Below are 19,366 nucleotides of genomic sequence, written 5' to 3' on the forward strand. Positions count from 1 at the left end.
TGCACACTCTTCCTTCGGTTTGGGGTTCGAGATAAGAAGAAATTAAATCTTCTCTCTAAATGGGTCGATGTGCCTCAAAGGGAGTAGATCAGTTGTTCCGGGTACAGTCATTCTTCACAAGGTCAGCGCTGGCCTGAGGACACACTGATTTCTCTTTGTACATAAAGCATTATGAGTCAGTGTGTGTGTCAGTGTGAAATCTAAAGTCTCTAAACAAGTGAACTATGTCACTGACTAGGAAAAGTGCTGTGTTAGTGTTGAAAATAGTATTTGCTCTTTATGCATTACACTGCAGTACACATTGCAAGATAACACACAACTCTCCAACCATACACTCCCTTGTGGATGAGCACACGGACACCTTTGGACATCACAGATGCGCAGTTGTTCTTATTATACTTCTTTCTAGTTGGCTTGGGACACACTTGCACGTGGTGCCCTGTTAGTGAAACAGCTATGCTGGCAGCTGAAAGGTATGCGGACGTCCATGAGGAGTCACTTATTTACCCTCCGAGCTAAAAGTATGATATAAAAAGAGAATTTAGAGCTCTATAAAGTTTCAGAACTGTATTCTGTGATGATGGATGTTTATGTAGTTATGACTATGACAGTTATCAGCAGGTTGTTCTTTTTTAATATTTATTTTTTGGCCTTTTTACTTTGTTTTACTGACATAGTGACAAGCAGCAAGCAAGCAGGTCAAACCTTGGCCACTGTGGTTGCATGCAGCGCACGTTCTAGAGGATGAGTTAAGTTTCTGTGTTTGTACATGTAAACATTAGCATCCATGGAGTAGGCTAAGAGCAGAACTTATGTTGGGTTTTGATTAGGAATAGCTGAGGTATTTATCACTCTTTTATGGACCAAAATGTCCATAAAAAAATGTCCATTCCCATCCCACACTTTAGGGACATATATTGAAAACTAGCACTGCACATACTCTGCAACTGCAATCTTATCATCTCGCTGTAAAGGCTTTCTGCTATCTCTCCTCACAGCCCTACTTCTCGGGAAGAGAAATCAGAAATCTTATCAGGGCACTGGAACACGCATGTGCGAATATCATCTAAGATACAGGGTTGTTATAATGACCCCCCCCCCCTTTATAACATCTGAGCTGATTAAAACTTCCTAGCTTGTTTCAGAGCAGGAGATAAGGAGGCAGGAGAGGTTATGATACAAACCTTGGAACAGATTTCGTGGAGACTTGTGGCGATGGCTGCGGCAGGGGTATCACATCGGAACACGTGGCACTTCAGCACCCGTGTGTTTTTGTCTCTGGCCACATAGGCGAAATCCCTGAAGCACAGACAGAAGACATGCAGATGTGACACTCAAAGTTTATCTCAAGGCACCCTAAAAGCAGTTGAACCAAACTCTTGTTAAAGGGACAGTATTTAAAAAATCTTTTAAGCTTTTTTACAGATGCTCTCTAACATTTATGATTAGAAGACAAAGGACAACTTAAAAAAAAGTGGGACAAGATAATGAAATGAAAAAGGAAGGAGCATCCAGAAAATTGAGGCACATATCTTGAGGTGAGCAACAAAGCCATTAGGGAAAAGAAATAAGCCGTGGGATGCTGAATCACTGAATTAATTTCAATATGATTCCATCTTTTCGTTTATTTACATTTTTGATGCAGTGATATTTCAGTCTAACGTGTCTTAATTCCAGATATTTGTATGCAGGAGAGTAAGGTTTTATCCACTTAGGTTTAATGCACTTAATAGCTCCTGCAAGATGGATTTTTATCAAATAGATGATATTTTTCTGCTCAAAGGCGCCTGGTATTATTCCTTGGAGATCCATGTTTGAAAATTGTTGAATATTGTGATCAAACACTCTTTAAGGGCTTCATACATCCCCCTGCAGCCACTTAGCTCAGGGACAATATGGATTCATGATCGCTAATTTGTATATTACTGTTCCTTTAGCCGTTTTTGTTTTGTTGTTTCTTGGGTTCAATTTTATCCTCATCTACAGTGTGAATATATTTGGATTACTTGCGACATCTAACACAGTGTTTCAACCAATTGTTTTCTCTCCTTTGTAACAACAGCTTTTTACTGAACTGGGTTTTACATCTTTTCCCTCTTCTGTGTTGTTAGGAGGTGATGCTTGTCCTTGGACCTGTCCAGCCCTCTCCCTGCACCTGTTTGCTTTATCTTCTGTTCAGCGATGTAAAAAGGGGCTAGAAAAGAGAACACGCACAAGAACTAAAATCCACAAATGACAGCAACATTATTATGCCCATTTTGCATCATGATATATTTACCTCTTCTCTAAGAACTTCTTTTGGGGCTGTGTCTAATTAGCTGAGTCACAAACTGCAGCTTCATTATTTGCGTCATTTACATGTTGCCTCGAGCTGTGCAGGCATTCACGTTAGGACCAGTCTCTTCATAGCAAAAACTGTATATAAAAGATGGGCATGTATTATGGGGTCTGAAAAGTGAAGCTATTACAGGAAGTGTTTTAAATCTGCATTCTTTTGCAGATTATGACTCATTTTTCTTAATGTATTACCTCAGTAAACATGCTTTTGATGAATTTATGATGTCATTCAAGTCTAATTTAGTATAGTATAATATGATTTCTGTAAATTATTACTCAACTAAGTGTTAAATTGATGCTAAACCATTGCGGTGTGGCTACCTTGCGATTGACTAGTTGCTACCAAATGCACATGCAGTGTCCACAGCTTTGCTGGTCATATCCACACCCTGCTTATAATGTCTAACAACCAAGATGGTGACAAGCAAATAGCTTGCTGTGAATATGTCCATCTTTTATATACAGTCTATGGTTCATATTGAACTGAACTGGAGGTGGCAGTTGCCAATATTGGATAAAATGACAAACACTTGGGCTTATGCAAATATTTAGGCAGACGTGTGTGTGTGTGTGTGTGTGTGTGTGTGTGTGTGTGTGTGTGCGTGCGTGTCCTTGAAGAAACTTCATGGCAAGAGCTTCTCAGTGGTGTCACACTGCAGCGTAAAATGAGGAGTATGAGGGTGATATTGAGGGAGGAAACTCGGCTAAGAAAGAAACTTTATTCAGTGTGGGTGGCAGATGAAAACCAGCCACATGTGGGAAATGCTACATACACACATACGCGCACAGACAAGATGAAAGACACATCTCTTCCCCATTAACAGGTGAGACAAGCGGAGGAACAAAAGGTAGGAGGATGTGTTTCCAGCTAGAACAGAAACAAATGAGTAATCGGTGAATACAGAGTGAAGCCAAAACAGATGGCAGTGTCACCAGATGCACACACATACATTGAACACTTCAGAATAACCACAGGCACAAACAGAAATACGCCAAACACTGCCATTTATCACAGCAGGCTCTTTGTGTTTATGAGTCCATTATCTGGCCCGTCTCTTCTGCTTAATTGTGTGCTCACACACTGTAAGTCGATAATGCTCTCTGATTGTGGCCACAAAGGAAAGTGCAATATGATGTGTGACTGAGTGTGTGTGTGTGTTTGGTGTCCAGTACACTTCATTCTGGGACATCTGAGCAGTGCGTCACCAAAGCAGCATGAGTGGCCTTGCTTCGCATACTACAAATGGTTCTTTTATGACTTCTGTATCCTCTCTCAGGGATCACAATGCTATAAAACAGCATGCAACTCTTAATAGGAAACAGCCCGTGGCCAGTCTGGCTCGCTGACGATTTGACACCAGTGATTTAGACTTTCAGTAGTCGGTCCTGCACTCTTGTAAAGAGCAACAGTGACTCTAGGCGAAGCAAAGCCACTGATTTGAAGCCTGAAGTGACAAATGTGATCGCACACAAGGGCGGGAGCCCTGACACAACGATTACAGAAAACAGCTGAAGAGCAAGATCGCACGTGAGCACGGCACAAAGAGCAGTTACCTTTCTCTGTGTCCCCGGAAGCAGAAGGAGGGCAAGAGGGGTTGTTGAAGAGATGGTGGTTGAAAATAGAAAGAAAGAAAATAAAGGTGATGGTTGTAAAGGAAACATAACATAAGGAATAAGAATAAATGTGTTAAAGGAAGAGTGTGGGACATAAAAAGACACATAAGAGTGGTGGGATGGGAAAGTTATATTATGGGAGAAGATGAAAACCAACAAAAAAGCAAAGTGAAAATGATGGTGAGGATAGGGAAGGCAAAGACACAACAGCAGCGTTAATACACAAAACATACAGAGTCAAAAACAGAGACAATGTTCTTTCGCTTCAGTCACCGCCTTCCCGTTAGGTGATGTATGTGTGTACTTTTCATTTCAGCGGATTAGCATTCTGCAACATTATATCGCAGGAAACCTTTCTTGTGGCTGCATACTTGCGTACCACACACACACACACACACACACACACACACACACACACACACACACACACACACACACACACACACACACACACAGGCGCGTGAACCCACCCTACCCCATTTCCCTCTACCTTTTCCTTCTCCCAGTGTCTTTCATTCGGCTCTTTGCTTCTGCTCTTTAATCTTGCTTTCACTTCCCTGAGCCGTCTCCATCTCTCACTCTTTCACTCACTTTTTCTTCCACACCAGGAGACATCCACCTCACAAAAAACCCCCAAAACAAAACATGCAACATAGAATGATTCACATCGAGAGCGTAACTCATCACAGCTGCACGCAATATAGGCTGTGATGCTCTACTATCAGAAACACTACAAAGAGGCACAGGCTGAATGAAGAACAGAGGGCTAATTCAAACATTGACTGCCTTTGATTCTTTGATGATCCACTTTGTAAGAAGCTGTGCGTGTGTGTTGGTGTAGACGTGTGTGTGTGTGTGTGTGTGTGTGTGTGTGTGTGTGTGTGTGTGTGTGTGTGTGTGTGTGTGTGTGTGTGTGTGTGTGGAGGGTAGAACAGCTGGTAGATTATTTCAAACAGGAATCCTATCTTCATTGTCAGAGCATCAGAACTGCTGCTGATCTCCAAACAGCCTTTATTCATGCAGACCTACTAACACACACACACACACACACACACACACACACACACACACACACACACACACACACACACACACACACACACACACACACAAGTAGAGACACATGGAGACTAAATCAACACTTGTAGAAACTACCTAAAAGCTCTAACTCACCACATGTAAATGCATCTGCACACGTTTTAAAATGCATTGCTTTCTCATTGTGTTTGAATTTCATTCATGATTTTTTTCCTCACCCTGTTCCCATTATCTCGGATTCTACGGCCTTCTGTTCCATTTCAAATTCAGGCTCCCTGCTTTATTCGCTGTCTGTCACTTTGGAATTGCATTTCAGAGTCAGAAATTCTGAATGGCCCAAAAGTGACTGCTCTCCATTTACTTCAAAAATGAAAGCCTGTTGTTCTCGCGCCAGAACTAATTCATGTGTCAGTCACAACTAGTTACAAGTGTTTTATTACTGATGAAAAAACTACATGAAAAGCCAAATAGAGTCTCACATTAACAAAACCTACAGTACTGTCACGATCACACCACATATATTTAGACTTTTACAGCCAGTCTGAGGATAACTTGGCTACATTTTTCTTCCTGCGGTGTCATTTCATTAACACTCAGCTGCATTTTTAACAGTTGCATGTGTTGTTTTTTAAAGAGGAAAAGATGACATTTTCTGATGTAACTTAAGTGTTTCGGGTGTCTCAGTTCTACAGTCACTCATTGAAAATGTCAGTAAAGCCACTGACCCACAGTGGGTGTTTTTGAGTTTGGCAGGTGACTTTTGGTAACCTTTGTAAGCTGTAATCACAGCACTAGTTTTAAATTACACATCTGTTAAACTGTATGACAAACAGAGACAACTAACATGTGAACTTGGCTTTCCTCCAACACTGTGCGAGTTTCTAAAGCTAGTTTAAGTGAGCCAGAAGCAGATGCAACTGACTTTAACTGGAACCCAGTCCCCGGAATTACCACCTCCAAGTCTAAGGACATGGTTCTCAGCTGTTAAATCATGAGTTCTGCCCTAAATTTTAATCACAAGTTAGGAATATGCAGTTCACTATTTAATGAGGATGTTTAACTTGTCAGTAGTGGTGAAGACAGAGTTGGGCGAGGCCAAAATATCTGGGTAGTGACCAAAAAAATAATAAGATTGTGGATTCAAGCAGCAGAAATGAGTTTCCTCCAAAGGGCTTCTTGGTTCGAAGCTCAGTCATTTGATAGGAACTTAACAACTACTCCACATCGAAAGCTCAGGTGTTTCAAACATGTCGAACTTAGAGGAGACCCCAGGATAGAACTAGGACATACAGGGGGTTTGGGCATGATTAGACTTTTGGCCCTGCAACCCAGATGCAGGTAAGTGGTAAAAGATGACTCAATCTATCCATTTATCTTGTAAAAAGGAAAAGGATGAGGATTGTTGCTTTTAACTGAATGACACACAGATTTCATGGACGTCGGAGGGCATTTTAGAGGGAAAAGTTAAGGAAGAGGATAGAGAGGTAAGATCTCAAGAGAGGAGAGTTATTGGCCAGAAAGTCAAAATGAAAGTGGGAGTGGAGAAGAGAGGAATGGAAATAGGGCTGGGTGGTGAAGGAGGAGGTGGAAAGGGGAAAAAAATAGGTAAAAAAGAGGTACGAGATGAAAGGTGTGAAAGCACCAAAGCAGAAAGATGAGTTAAAGCAAGCCTCCCACCACTCGTGCGTTCTTTTTTTCTCTCTCTCTGTGCCGCACACACCTCCAGAGCTCAGTAAAGGATGACTGACTCACTACTACCAATCGCTCTTTGATCCTGATGGCTGCGAGGCAGCCTCGGCTGAAGACGATGTGTAAGACTCCGAGAATAAATGAGGTCACGGCTGCAGATGTGCGCTGAACTGGGTTTGAGAACGTCACAAAGAACTGTCAGTGTCTGCAGAGATGACAACTGTCACCTCCATCATGGTTCTAAGAGCACGATGTGTAGTACTAGTCTACAGCCGAAGGAGAATCCCATCCTGGCATGCCTAAACATGGCTTAGGTTTGTCATATTAATACTGGGATCATATCTCCATTTTATAAGATTCTGATTAAAAGTGTAAGGGGAAAAAAGTTGGATCAAAAATGTATAATCCACAACAGTCTAGATCTAGTTCCAGAGGGTGGATGTACAACTCGTGTCTTAGGATACATTTATAATGGGTAAAGAATTTGCAGTCAATATGGTTATTAATTGGAAGTGTAAAAGCCATACATGTCATTAACCATATTTATTTATTTATGCTAATGAGTACATTTAATGTGACTTTGCAAAGTTTGTGGTTTTGTACACATACACACACACAAGTGAGGAGTAAGGATGGCGCAACAGGACACAGGAAGCAAGAGAAAGATTTCAAATAGAAATGTGCACATCCACAGTCTTTGTTATCTACACACACACACACATACAGTAAATCAAGTATTGAAGGTAAATTAGCAATAACTTCTTTCAAAAGTGGGGCTGGGAGAATAATTTCTTTAGATTTTTCGTCAAACAGCAATCAAAATGCTCGATAATTTTGCTGACAGCAGGATATTATTTAAATTTAAGTAGTTTTGAAAACTTTACAGTAAGCAGCTTCACAATGCATCTTCGGTTGCAGGAATGGTGTAATAAAGCTAAACTGTCCCAATACTGGTGCAGTAAAAGAGGCTGTTTAAGAGGCAGTCAAAACAGCACACATGTAACTAGTCCCCGACCAGCTCTGCAGCTCTTTCTTCTGCTCTGTAGCTTCCAGTATCGCTCAGTAGAGACTCATGTCTCCTCCAAACCATCTGTCACACACACACACACACACACGCACACACACACACTAACCCTAACGCACAGAGCACCGTGGCATCACACAGACTTCAATTATCAAACGGCTTTGCAGAGTGTCTGCATACTGCTGGCCGCTATGCTAATGCACTTACATATGCTAATTGCAAAGCCAAATGCTGATTTGAAACGTCTGGGCGCTCCTGTCAGCAAAAAAGTCCACCGAGAGCCAAGGTCCACACCGAGGACCAGGTGTGTGCGTCGTATGCATGTGTTGTGTTACTCTTCCTATTGACTGCAACAGAAAAACTTCCTTTTATTATTGATACTGTTGTGACGTTGGCTGGAGTCCAAAGCAGACGTGGATCTGATCCATTTTCAGCCCCGAACTGTGACAGATGTGCGACACTGAAACAACAGCTAGAAAGCGATTTAGAGGATTGCCCTTTCATCATGCTTTGCAGCATGATGAAAGGGCAATCTTTGCAGAGAATAACAAAAGAGCTGTCAGGTATATTGATATTTGGAAACAGTTTCCTTCCAATTATTCTACTTTTTTTGAACTGTTGAGTGAGTCTCTTTGTTTGCTAGCTTACTTGAAAATCTGATGCAAGATAAAATCATCCACAGTAAGGAAATGCACAATTAAACCTGACTAATTTTATCAGTGCAAATTCTCGACTTCCATAAAAAAATTGATGTTAATACTGGAAGACAAATTTAGAGATAACAGTTCTGTTTACTGGTCTACAAATGCTTTCATAGCCATTCTAAGCTGCTTACAGACAATTATAATCTGCACATGTTAGTCAAAACTCAGTTAACTTTCCAGCACAAAAGCTGTTTTGTTTTTTTGTTTTTTTTAAATTGGACCCCTGAGTGTCGATAATTGTGTTTGCAAAAAACAGCAAATGTGGCTCATCACGGCAGTAAATTGTAGTTTATTGTAATGGAATGCAGAATATGGTGATAAAAAAGGGCATAAAAATCAAAGATAAAAACCAGATACATGAGGCACAAAGTGCACACTTTACAAAGCCTTTACAAATAGGACTGTACTGAGCTGCTGACAGTAATTAGCTTAGTTTTATTGCAGTATTGATGCTGTGTTGTGGTGCGCAGTCAGGTATTTACTGCACCGACTTATCAACAGAACATCAGCATTGGCTGATATTCGCCTTGTTGACTGCCATTTACTGATGGCAGAGGCTGCCGTTTATTTGTTGTGTGTCATCAGTTTTGTAGTCCTCGTGTCCGTCCGGTGTTTTAAATAGTCACAGTCACGTAAAAAGGGAAGTACATCCTCTTTTGATTCTAAGATTTTATGCGTCTGGGTGAACAATGATAAATGACATATTATAGTATACCGTTACTGCGCGCATAGAAACTAACAGGGTGAATCAAATACCTCTGATTAACTGATCGTAAGGAGGTCTGAGCACCTTTATAAAAGCAGATGTTTTGGAAGTTTGTTGTGTTGGTTAATAAAATGCCAAGAAACAGAGAAATCAGCAGCGATCTTAGAGAAACTGTTGCCGCCCATCAGTCTGGGCAGGGTTATAAGGACTTTTCTGAACAATTTAACTGTAGATTTTCCATAATTCTACAGTAAAAAAGAATTTTCACAAGTGGAAAACATTCAAGACAGCTGCCAAACTTCCCAGGAGTGGGCATCCCCGGAAACACACCCCGAGGTCATGCTCAGACTGTACAGGCCTCAGGTAGCATGTTAAATGTTAAAATTCATGATGGTACAACTGAACAGGTATCGGTTGTGTGGAATTGTAAACAAATATCAACACAGTGTTTTAAGTTATGTGTTCGTCTGAGGTGGAACCATATTTTAAACCTAGTATAAAATCCAGATAAATCTAGATAAATTATTATTATGTCTTGATACATAAAATCTTAGAATTTCTTTTTCACATGACACAATTTATGAGTCGATAAATTAGTTGTGATCAGGATTTGTTTGTTTCACCGCACAAAATGAGAAAAATGGGAAAATCCAGTTGTAGAAAACATGCATCTCCAGTATTTTTAGTTGTGTATAGATTAGTAAAAAAAAAATCAATCATTGCCCATTTACACCTTTGATAATTAGTTGATATAATTTTGCATAATGACTTGGATGAAGTGGCCCATTAGATATTTTATTTAGAAATATGTGGTTAATAGCAGCAGTTTTTAACAGAAAACTTTGTGCTGAAATATAGAGGAAAATAACATTTATAACGCTCGATCTTATAAGTGTTAAAGCTCCCAGTACATTTTTTGTTACTACTTGTGTACTTTTCCTTTGTCATTCTTTTTCTTTATGTTGGATTTCGCTGCACTTTCCGCCTTCTCTTACCTACAGAATCATATCTTTCATTTCTTTGGAGAAGACATAACTGTGATTTAGGACAATGTAACTAAAGTTGACTTGCTGACATGTAGCTACCTCATATATGTTGTTGGCATATGCTTTTGCATATAAACTGAAATATCTGAGGTGATGAGCAAACACTGATATACATGTAGCATCGGTCTCCTTATTCCAGAAAACGTGGAACTGCTCCTTCTAATAGCAGGCATCAAAGTGATAAAAAATACAAAAGAGAGTCCATGTTTTGAGCTAATTTGGAACTAAGTGAAAGCAGCATCACTTAAACCTCTTCCACAGTTGCACTCCGACACTTAAACCTGTGTGCGACAGCTGAACAGGGTAAACCCCTCTGCGACCTGGTGAATTAGTCATGACCCACAGCCATTAGAGCCTAATGTAAAATGTCTGCACGTAATTACCATCCTACACCGTAAACTTGTTTACAGCACCAAGATGAGAAGCAAAACGAGCACCCGGGGCTTGAGTCCCCCCCCCTCCAACCTCCTCTGCATCAGAGGTACCACATGACACATACTCCTTGTTTCTCTAGGCACACATATACACACTCACAGGCAGAGAGACAAGAACACACTATCACCAATATTGCCAGAGGCGGCAAAGAACTGGGACAAAATCAAGTCGAAATAAAAATAAAACTCTTGTCTACGGTGTATTAAGCAGCGAACGCGGCGCACGACGCTGCCTGTGCGAATTGAGCAGCCAGTTGATGTTGTTTACAGCAGCAGCTACGCCTGCATTTGATTCATCCTCAAGCAACACATGTAAAACATTTTACAAATGCACAAATGACAATCTGAATGGTTATTAATATTTTACGCGCAGAACGCCAACTTCACAGATCTTCAGACGGCTTTCTGCGCATACAAACGCCTCAAAATATTTGAGCATCTTCTGCCTTGGCGGATAAATATGTGCACGCTCACACATATCCAAAAAAGCTGCGTTTAAATTGGGTCATATAGAGTGGATTACAGAGGGGTGTAATTTCTAGGAAGACTTTTTTTTTCATCTAAATAATAAACATTTTCTCCCCCCTTGATTACAGCTCAGACATTTCCCCCCTGTATACACTCTATACGGCACTATATACAGCATGGTTTTAAATGACTGAGCACAAGGATAACTCAAAATACATTTGAGGCCAATTTCTCTTCACAAAAAAAAAAAAAAAAATGTTATACTGAGAGGAAGGAAAACACGCAACCCCAGTTTATTTTGATGCAGCTTTGTGACCCAAATCCGAGCATTCGTTGAGGCAGAGAGGCAAACGAGGGAGGGAAGGAGGGGCAACATGCAGAGGGAGCACACACAGTACCCATGTGTCAACACTCGTCATTTTTCATTACATATTTAAGAGTAGAGTTAGGTGGGTGGGTGAGACAGACAGACAGACAGAGAGAGAGAGGGGAACAAGAGATGAGTGGGGGGAGGAAAAAAGAGGGATGCTGGGTGGACGAGAGAGCAGGGGAAAGATGATGTCCTGCTGTTCTCTCTGCTCTTGATCATTTATACATCACAATTCACTGGTGTGTGCAACTATGTGAGCGCGTGCGTGTGTTTTCGTACATGAGCGCAATATTCTCGACAAAGCTTCAGTGAGATGTCACATCAGTGAGACGCCCCTCTTCATGTACCCTACCAACATGTGTCACAAAGTGTGGGAGAGAGCGCAGGGATTCGGTGACTAGTGGAGTGGAGTTACTGTGCCGTTTGGATCATTTGCATGTAACCTAATTAGCTGCATGTGCCATAAATCACTACATTTCCTGCACATGCGATATAGTAAACTGGAGTACACTGGATTTGCTGAATTCCTCAATGGAGCAAACACAATGCAGATAGTTGTTTTAAAGATACAGGATGCTGTGTTCAGCTTTAAAGAAATGTTGCTGCTGTTGAATTTTTCAAGTGGATTTTTTTTTTTTAAAGAACGGATCATCACTATTTCATTCCCATCTTTTATAGCTGCAGGCAGAAATATCTGAGACCTAGCTCTTTAAATCATTGGTTCTCAAACTGTGGCATGGGCCCCACTGGTGGGGCATAGAGCCACTGCAGGTGGGGCAGGCAAAACCAGCGAAAAAATACAGAGTGGTAGTTCTTCTTGTTCTTGTTCTTCTGTTGGCTGTTCCCTTTAGGGGTCGCCACAGTGGATCATCTGCCTCCATCTCACCCTACCCCTCGCATCCTCCTCTGTTACATCAGCCCTCTGTGCGTTCTTTTTCACTACATCCATCAATCTTCTCTGTGGTCTTCCTCGTTTCCTCCTGCCTGCCAGCTCCATATTTAGGTTTGGCCAACCTAAGCTGTCCATCTGATAAATTGAATTACTAATCCATGTCCATTCTGGTCACTCCCAATAAACACTTTAACACCTCCAGCTCCACCTCCTGCCTTTTTTTGTGCCATCGTCTCCAAACCATACATTATAGCAGGTCTCGCTTTCTCTTTCCCTTTTACTGCTATCCTTCTGTCACAAGTCACCCGTTACACTCATCTCCGCCCACTCCACTCTGTCTACACTTTTCTCTACCTCTCTTGTGTACTGTCCATTGCGTCAGCCTGTCCATCACCACTGCAAACAACAAGAAGCTCAGTAGGGAGAATGATCGATATTCTCTCCCTAGGAAAAACAAAAAATCACCTGGATGCTTTTATCAATAGCAGTTGTGATGTTAGACACTACTAATGCTATATTTGTTGTAATTTAACTAAAAGGCCTAATAGAAGATATAATTGAAATGATTAGAAAGTCCATCTGAAATAGTTTCATATAATATTAAAGTTTGTTTGATTTTTTGGGTATGCATTATTGGTAGATATCTGAAGATGTCACTGTGAGCATAAAGAACACTTTCCAGCGTTTTACTGGCACTTTGTAGATAAAAAAGATGCATTTTAGAAAATAATAATCATTTTTCATTCATAATGAAAAGAATCGTTAATTACATACCCACTGAATTATTTGAGCTGTACAATTAAATGCTGTTAGATTTTCAGAGCAATTAAAACTATACTTGATTAGGGTTCCTTTATAGTTGGCTTGTAAAAGTCCACACAAGCAACAAGGGAAACAGACTCTGAGCTTTCAGAGCCGACCAATTATCCATTTAATGTTCAGCTTAGTGCTGTTATCAAATCAAGTGGACCACGAACATGTTTACCAATTAGAGGTTTTAAATCATTTCTTTGAGTTTTTGTGAGTAGAGGGAGCTGAGGTAATATTTCTAAGAAACATTAAATGTGTAAACTTTGAAAATAAATGACAGGAGGTTAATTTACCACCTGATATAGTCATCATAGTAGACATGTCTGCTGCAGGCCGGCTGAAAACGTAATCAAAAGCTCAAACAAAACAGTGTTAAAGTATTCAAATATATTCAGCTTAAACAGTCTCTGTAGTCTGAATAAATGGAAGAGCTACAGGCAGACACTGACTGCACAAGGGTCCCGCTGCGTTCAGCCTTGTATGATCAGCTAACATCAGCTCACATCTGTGCCCACCATGGCTAGGACCAGGGAGAGTTTTATCTGTGAGGAGATTTATTGGCTGGCGGGGCCAGGGAGGGAATCTATAGGGGGAACGGGAGGAGTAATCTGTCAGGAAGACAAGGATTACAGCAGGTGTGCCTAACAATGCTAATGTAAGACAGAGAGTGAAAAAGCAAACTGAGAGAGAAAGAAGGAAGCTTTTTTTGCAAAGCTTATTGTTTGTAATTCTCTGTCTGTGTGAATGCATGTGTGTGTCTGTGTGTGTGTGTGAGACATTGGACTGTGGGTTGGAGAGAGATGAGGGGACACAACATCATAATGACCCTTTGGAGAATGAGGGTTTCTGGGTTGCTGGGTGGACACATCCTGACAAGGGCTGCGTGTATGTGTGCGGAGAAGTGGGAGTGATGGATTGTGGGTAAATGGAAGGAGCTGACGCAGAGGAGCGATGACTTGCTGGGAAAGAAAGACGTAGGCATAGGGCTCAAATCGGTGCAGGACTGGGGAGGAAAGGTCATCAATCACTCTGGCGTCTATCGAGTGGGTCTAGGTGTTCGGGCTCTGTCCCTGTGGGCCATCAGTGGGGTCTTGCATGTTAATTAAAGCCACAAAGGCCTTGACATCAGCAAACAGGCTGTGGTTACACTGGGGCATCATGACTGAAACAGCTCGAAGAGCAGATATGAAAAGTCAAACACGCACATGCAAACTCATTTCACTGACATAAATGGAGGAGAACGCAAGAGTGTGTTCAGCATTAAAACATTTATGATACACGGGCTCTCTTCTCTTCTCTATGCCATGCCTGTCCATAGAAGGTCAAGCAGTGGGGGGAAATAAGCGAGCGCTGGAGGGAATAGGCGAGCAGGGTCTCACTGCTCCCCACTAATGAATATGAATGAAATGTGGAATCAGTGTGCATTTGTTGGAGTGTGTTGGTATGATATGTTTCTGCTTGTGTGTGTGGGTGTGAACTCGAGCATCTGCCGTTGAGCCATTAGTGAAAACAGGTAACATTAGTTCATTTAAATAGTAGAAAAAGGGACATAGACAGCAGGCTGGCGCAAAGATACTATTAAAAACGTACATTATTGGGTTTTCAACGGCGTTGTCTCAATCCTAACAAGTGTCACATGCCAAAGACACGAAAACAAGAAGACAGGGCCTCCCTGATGCCATAAATCATTTCTCTGTGGCTTTTTGTTCTACGCTTAGTGCTTCCCTGCTCATCCCTCTTCCCGCTTTCTCCTCCTCATCCTCTGCTAGGAGAGAGAAAGGGAAATTCCCTGTATGCATATAGTAGCTTCTGCTATGTACACACACACACACACACACACACACACACACACACACACACACACACACACACACACACACCTAGGTATTTAAACTAATTAAGGTTTAAGCTCATGATGTATATGTCTGCAGAATACACACACACAAGCCTACACACCCATACACACACATATCAAACAGCTCCAAACAGCCATGACAGACACTTTAAAAAATCCCTGCAGCATATCCAAACCCGTTAATCCTGTCTTTCTCATCCCTCCTTTGCCTACTTCATCTTTTTCTTTTCTCTTTTGCTCTTATGCCTTTTCTTTCTCATCTGACTCCCTGAATGAATGTCTTGCTCTTGTCTCAGTGACTCTGGCTGCAAACCTGCTGCCAACAGCCTGCATCCCTACACCTGCTGGCAAGCCAGAGAGAGAGAGAGAGTCAGAGGGACAAGGTACACAGCTTGAAGTCAAACACACAGCAGGAAGCTGAGACGTAAATGAGTGAAAAAATCAAGGGAAAGCTAATTAGAAAAAGTAGGGCCAAGGGACGTGTGCTGTGTCCTTTAAACAAACGGAGCAGTTAGAAATCATCAGAAAGGCTAGAGAGGGTGATAGTAAGGTGGAAAGAGAGGTGGTAATGGGTCACTGTAAGTGTATAGATGGCTTTGTGGATGGATGGATGGATGGATGGATGGATGGATGGATGGATGGATGGATGGATGGATGGATGGATGGATAGATAGATGGGGAATAGAGGACTGAATGAACTACAGATCAGAGTACTCACACAAGCAGGCATCCTCGACCCGTTACCGACAACTACTTCTCTGCCTCGTTAGCTCCTTCGCCGCGGTGACATTGCTACAGCCCCTTCGCAGCAGTACCCCAGGGTAAATCTCTTCCTGTCTGCTTCCTCTCTTTTTCTTCTTATCCTTTTTTTTAATCCTCTGGGGCTTCTTCCCCCTTCTCCTCTCCCTCTTTTCTTCCCCTCCCCCTTCCTTCTCCCACTCCTCCTCCACTTTTTTCCGCTACACCTTTTCTCTCTCTATCTTCCCCTACAGCCGGCTTCCCTCGCTTTGCTTGCCTGGTCCGGAGAGTGTCCTGCGAGGTCCTGCTGTGTAAAGTGCAAGCAGGGAAGCATGCCTCTCTCCCTTTCTTATTGGCTTTCCATCACGCTGATCATTCCCGACACACTCTCTCAAAAGCAGTGCCGCGCTTTATTCCCCGTTCTCTCACTGTTTGTCTTGAGTATCTTCTCGCCTTCGTCCTATCTTTGTCTCTCCTTCTCTTGTCTGAGTGAAACTGGGAAAAAAGAGGGGGCTTCAACCCCACTAAAGTGCAGTGGCAGGACAAAGAAAGAGAGTCAGAAAGAAGAAGAAGAAGAAGAAGAAGAGGCAAAGCTGTGCAGCCAATGGCACAGGAGGGAGGCAGAAAGAGCGCTGGAGACAAAGAGTGGAAATAGCACAGACAGAAAGATGGGATGGGAAAAGTGGGGGAAAACACATGCACACCCACTCATTCACCATCACACACAAACAGAGCGCTCCGGATTTAGACCTATGACTTCATCAGTTCAAGTCCGCATGCATACACATAAATGTGAACAGCGTGCACGCGCAATTTGGGCGTGCACGCGGTCAGACTTGCTGAGTGCTCCAGATATAGCCTCATGACTTCATCGAAGCGCTAACCTCTCCTCTACCATCGTCCCGCCCTGCTTACGAGACGGGGGGACTCATTCATATTGAATCAAGCTGAAGGAGAGCGAGAGAGCGAACATTCGGGACAAGACTGGGAATATTCCACAGATAGATGGTTAAAGAAAGAGACAGCTGATGGAGAGAGAGCAAAGTGCGAGCTATCTTCTATGCTTGCTTTCAGAAACAGCCTTTATCTTTCACCTCTGCCTCCTCCTCTTTCCCTGTCAATTTATGGCCTTTTAAACATAATTAAGAAAGACATTTCTCTTCTGCATGTCTTTCACCGCCTACCAGCTTCAGTCAGTTAACAATATTACCAGTCTGACTTTATACACACACAGTGTGCAGGCAAGTAAGTCAACCACCTAGGCAGCACACTGAGCTGCCAATCATACAAAACATATAGTGGACTACCAAAACCTGGCTATTCCTAAAGTTTTTGCTATTACAATCTCAGCTCTATGGAGACTTTTCAAACCTCCCTGCAGGAGTTGCTTCTATACAGACCTGGCTCCAGTTTAACCACAAAGGGATTAGATGTGGTTAATGTTAGGGTTTTGTGTGGGTCAGTCATTTTTTTTTTAGATAGAGCACATAACATTAAAAATAAGAAGAATAACCAAGCAACGCATGACACGAAGAAGCTGACGTCAGCAACATCTCGCCAACGCTTCACAGGATCACAGTATCACTCCAAGACTGTCACAAAATAACTGAGCAAATTAACAAATGCAAAAATATTAATCACTCAGTAGTGACAGAAAAAGCACACTCCTACAAGAATAAATAAAAATCACAGCTGTAAAACAAACAACCAAGTTTTTCATTTTTCTACTAATGCTGTTTAACAGGCACTGTTTAAAATAATCAACCCGGGAGAAAATGATCATCTCAGTCCACAGGAGCAGGGGTGCTCACATATACTTTTGAGGATTCAGCTGCAAGCTTCTCTCCATGAGCAGGCTTTGATTACAGTGCACTCTAGTGGCAGGACTAACAGAGCAAAAATTCCAACCTGTGGCAAAATAATCTCAGATACAATTGCACACGCACAAACTGCAATGCAGGTTGCTGTAAAACAATTTGCTGCATACATGGAAAAGCTTTAACACCCTGTGCTGGTTTGAAGGCCAAGCTATCCAGTTTTTCACATCAGTCCCAAACAACTTATCACCATGAAAGCGGCTTCACAAAAAATCCCAGTGGATTCATCCTGTCCCCTGGACCACATGCTAAGCACTTTACTTCTTAAATGGATATCGAAAGCATTGAAGAAAATATTGTTTTAGTTACTTATGTATGAACATGTATCTAATAGAGTGAATGTAAATGTTTTCCTTTTTGTGACGTATGAGAGCAAGAGTGTTTCTGACTTTTTCATTCTGATTGTGGTACATCCAAAAGTCATGAGCGTAAAACCAAGCAGAGGAATGCAAGACTGCACCCTGCAGATTTTAAAGAGCTGCTGGGTGAGGTGGGGGTGGGGGTGGGGTGGTGGTGGTGGGGGAAGCTGTAATGTTATAAGTGAGAGAAAGAGATGCAGTGAGGGAATAAAGGATAAGAGGGAGAGCTATCCTGAGATGACCCTCCCCTCCTCTTTCCACTACACGCTTTATCCATTACCGCTGAGAGAGACAGCCACTGAAAGTTCCTCAATCCTCAGAGATGGAAGAGGGTGGAGGGACTTTCTTTCTTTATTTCACTCTCTTTATCTCACTCGCACACATACAGCTAATGTTGCTGTAGTGTTGTTGTTGGGGGAAGTCAAAAAGGAGGAAGACAGGAGGGATGGAGAAGAGTGGGAGGATGAGAGGGATGCTCTGAGAGAGAAAGAGAGAGAGCGAGAAAGAGACTATAGCAGTACTTAAAAGAGAAAGACGGAAATAAGATAGACAGAGAGACACTGAGGCAGGAAGAAGGAGAGGGGGTAACAAGCATGGCTGAGTGCGAGTGAGCCTTTTACACAGACTCTATTTTAAACTCCATTTTCACCCGATTCTTTAACAGCTGATTACACATGTCAGGACCCGACCGTTTCTTGGACTGAAACCTCCAGCCCATCTTCTCGTTTGATTTCATTTGACACATCTTTAAAGTAAATCCTCAAAAAAAAAAAAAAACGTTTTAAAGTGCTTAGATTTTTAGCATTTTGTGTTCACAAGACTTTTGCTCTGTCTGTGCTAAGCTTCCAAATGCACATAGGTGTCTCATACATATGAAATCCATGCATGCCATGCATCAGCGCTAACGTTTCCACACGAGTGTATAGGTTAATATGCAGGTTAATGGAAACCCAGAGCGGCTCATATCAATGAGGGCTTGGCCAGCTCCCCTCATTAGCAGCTACGCTGCCCTCAGCACACTGTCAGCTCAATGGTGAGAAGTGAAAACCAAGACTATGAGATATTGCCAAATGACTAAAGGCCCCATAGGTCCTCAGTGTGGAAGTGAAGCATTAGGAATAATTGTGGAGTTTTAGCACAGTCTGTGAAAATACAGACTGAATAATAACAAGGCTGATGCTGTTCTCTGATGATTAGTTAAAACTCCTGAGTGTTTTACACACATGCAGTTTAAAAGGTTCCCGTATAAAACTGTGTTTGCACATATACAGAAGGATTATCTGCTCAACATGTTTGTGTGGGTTCTTGTCTGTTTCACTAAGAATGGCAGTCATTAACTCTTTACTCATGTCTATTAGGAGTAACCCTTGAAACTCTTTTTTAACTGAACAGTTTCTGTCATATT

The 19,366-nt window shown here is 41.9% G+C and overlaps 1 protein-coding gene across 2 annotated transcripts in view; it reads right to left on the reverse strand.

Moving 5' to 3' along the window:
* The window catches only part of apbb2a (amyloid beta (A4) precursor protein-binding, family B, member 2a), a 46,250-nt gene that overhangs the window by 17,193 nt on the left and 9,691 nt on the right, over positions 1-19,366 (reverse strand). For both annotated transcript variants that reach the window (XM_080288396.1, XM_026193066.2), the window contains exon 9: positions 1,185-1,299. In XM_080288396.1, the coding sequence (XP_080144522.1) occupies positions 1,185-1,299 (115 nt within the window). The remainder of the gene's footprint in view (positions 1-1,184; positions 1,300-19,366) is intronic.

The sequence above is a fragment of the Astatotilapia calliptera genome, chromosome 2, assembly GCF_964374335.1.
Source record: "Astatotilapia calliptera chromosome 2, fAstCal68.1, whole genome shotgun sequence".
NCBI lineage: Eukaryota > Metazoa > Chordata > Actinopteri > Cichliformes > Cichlidae > Astatotilapia > Astatotilapia calliptera.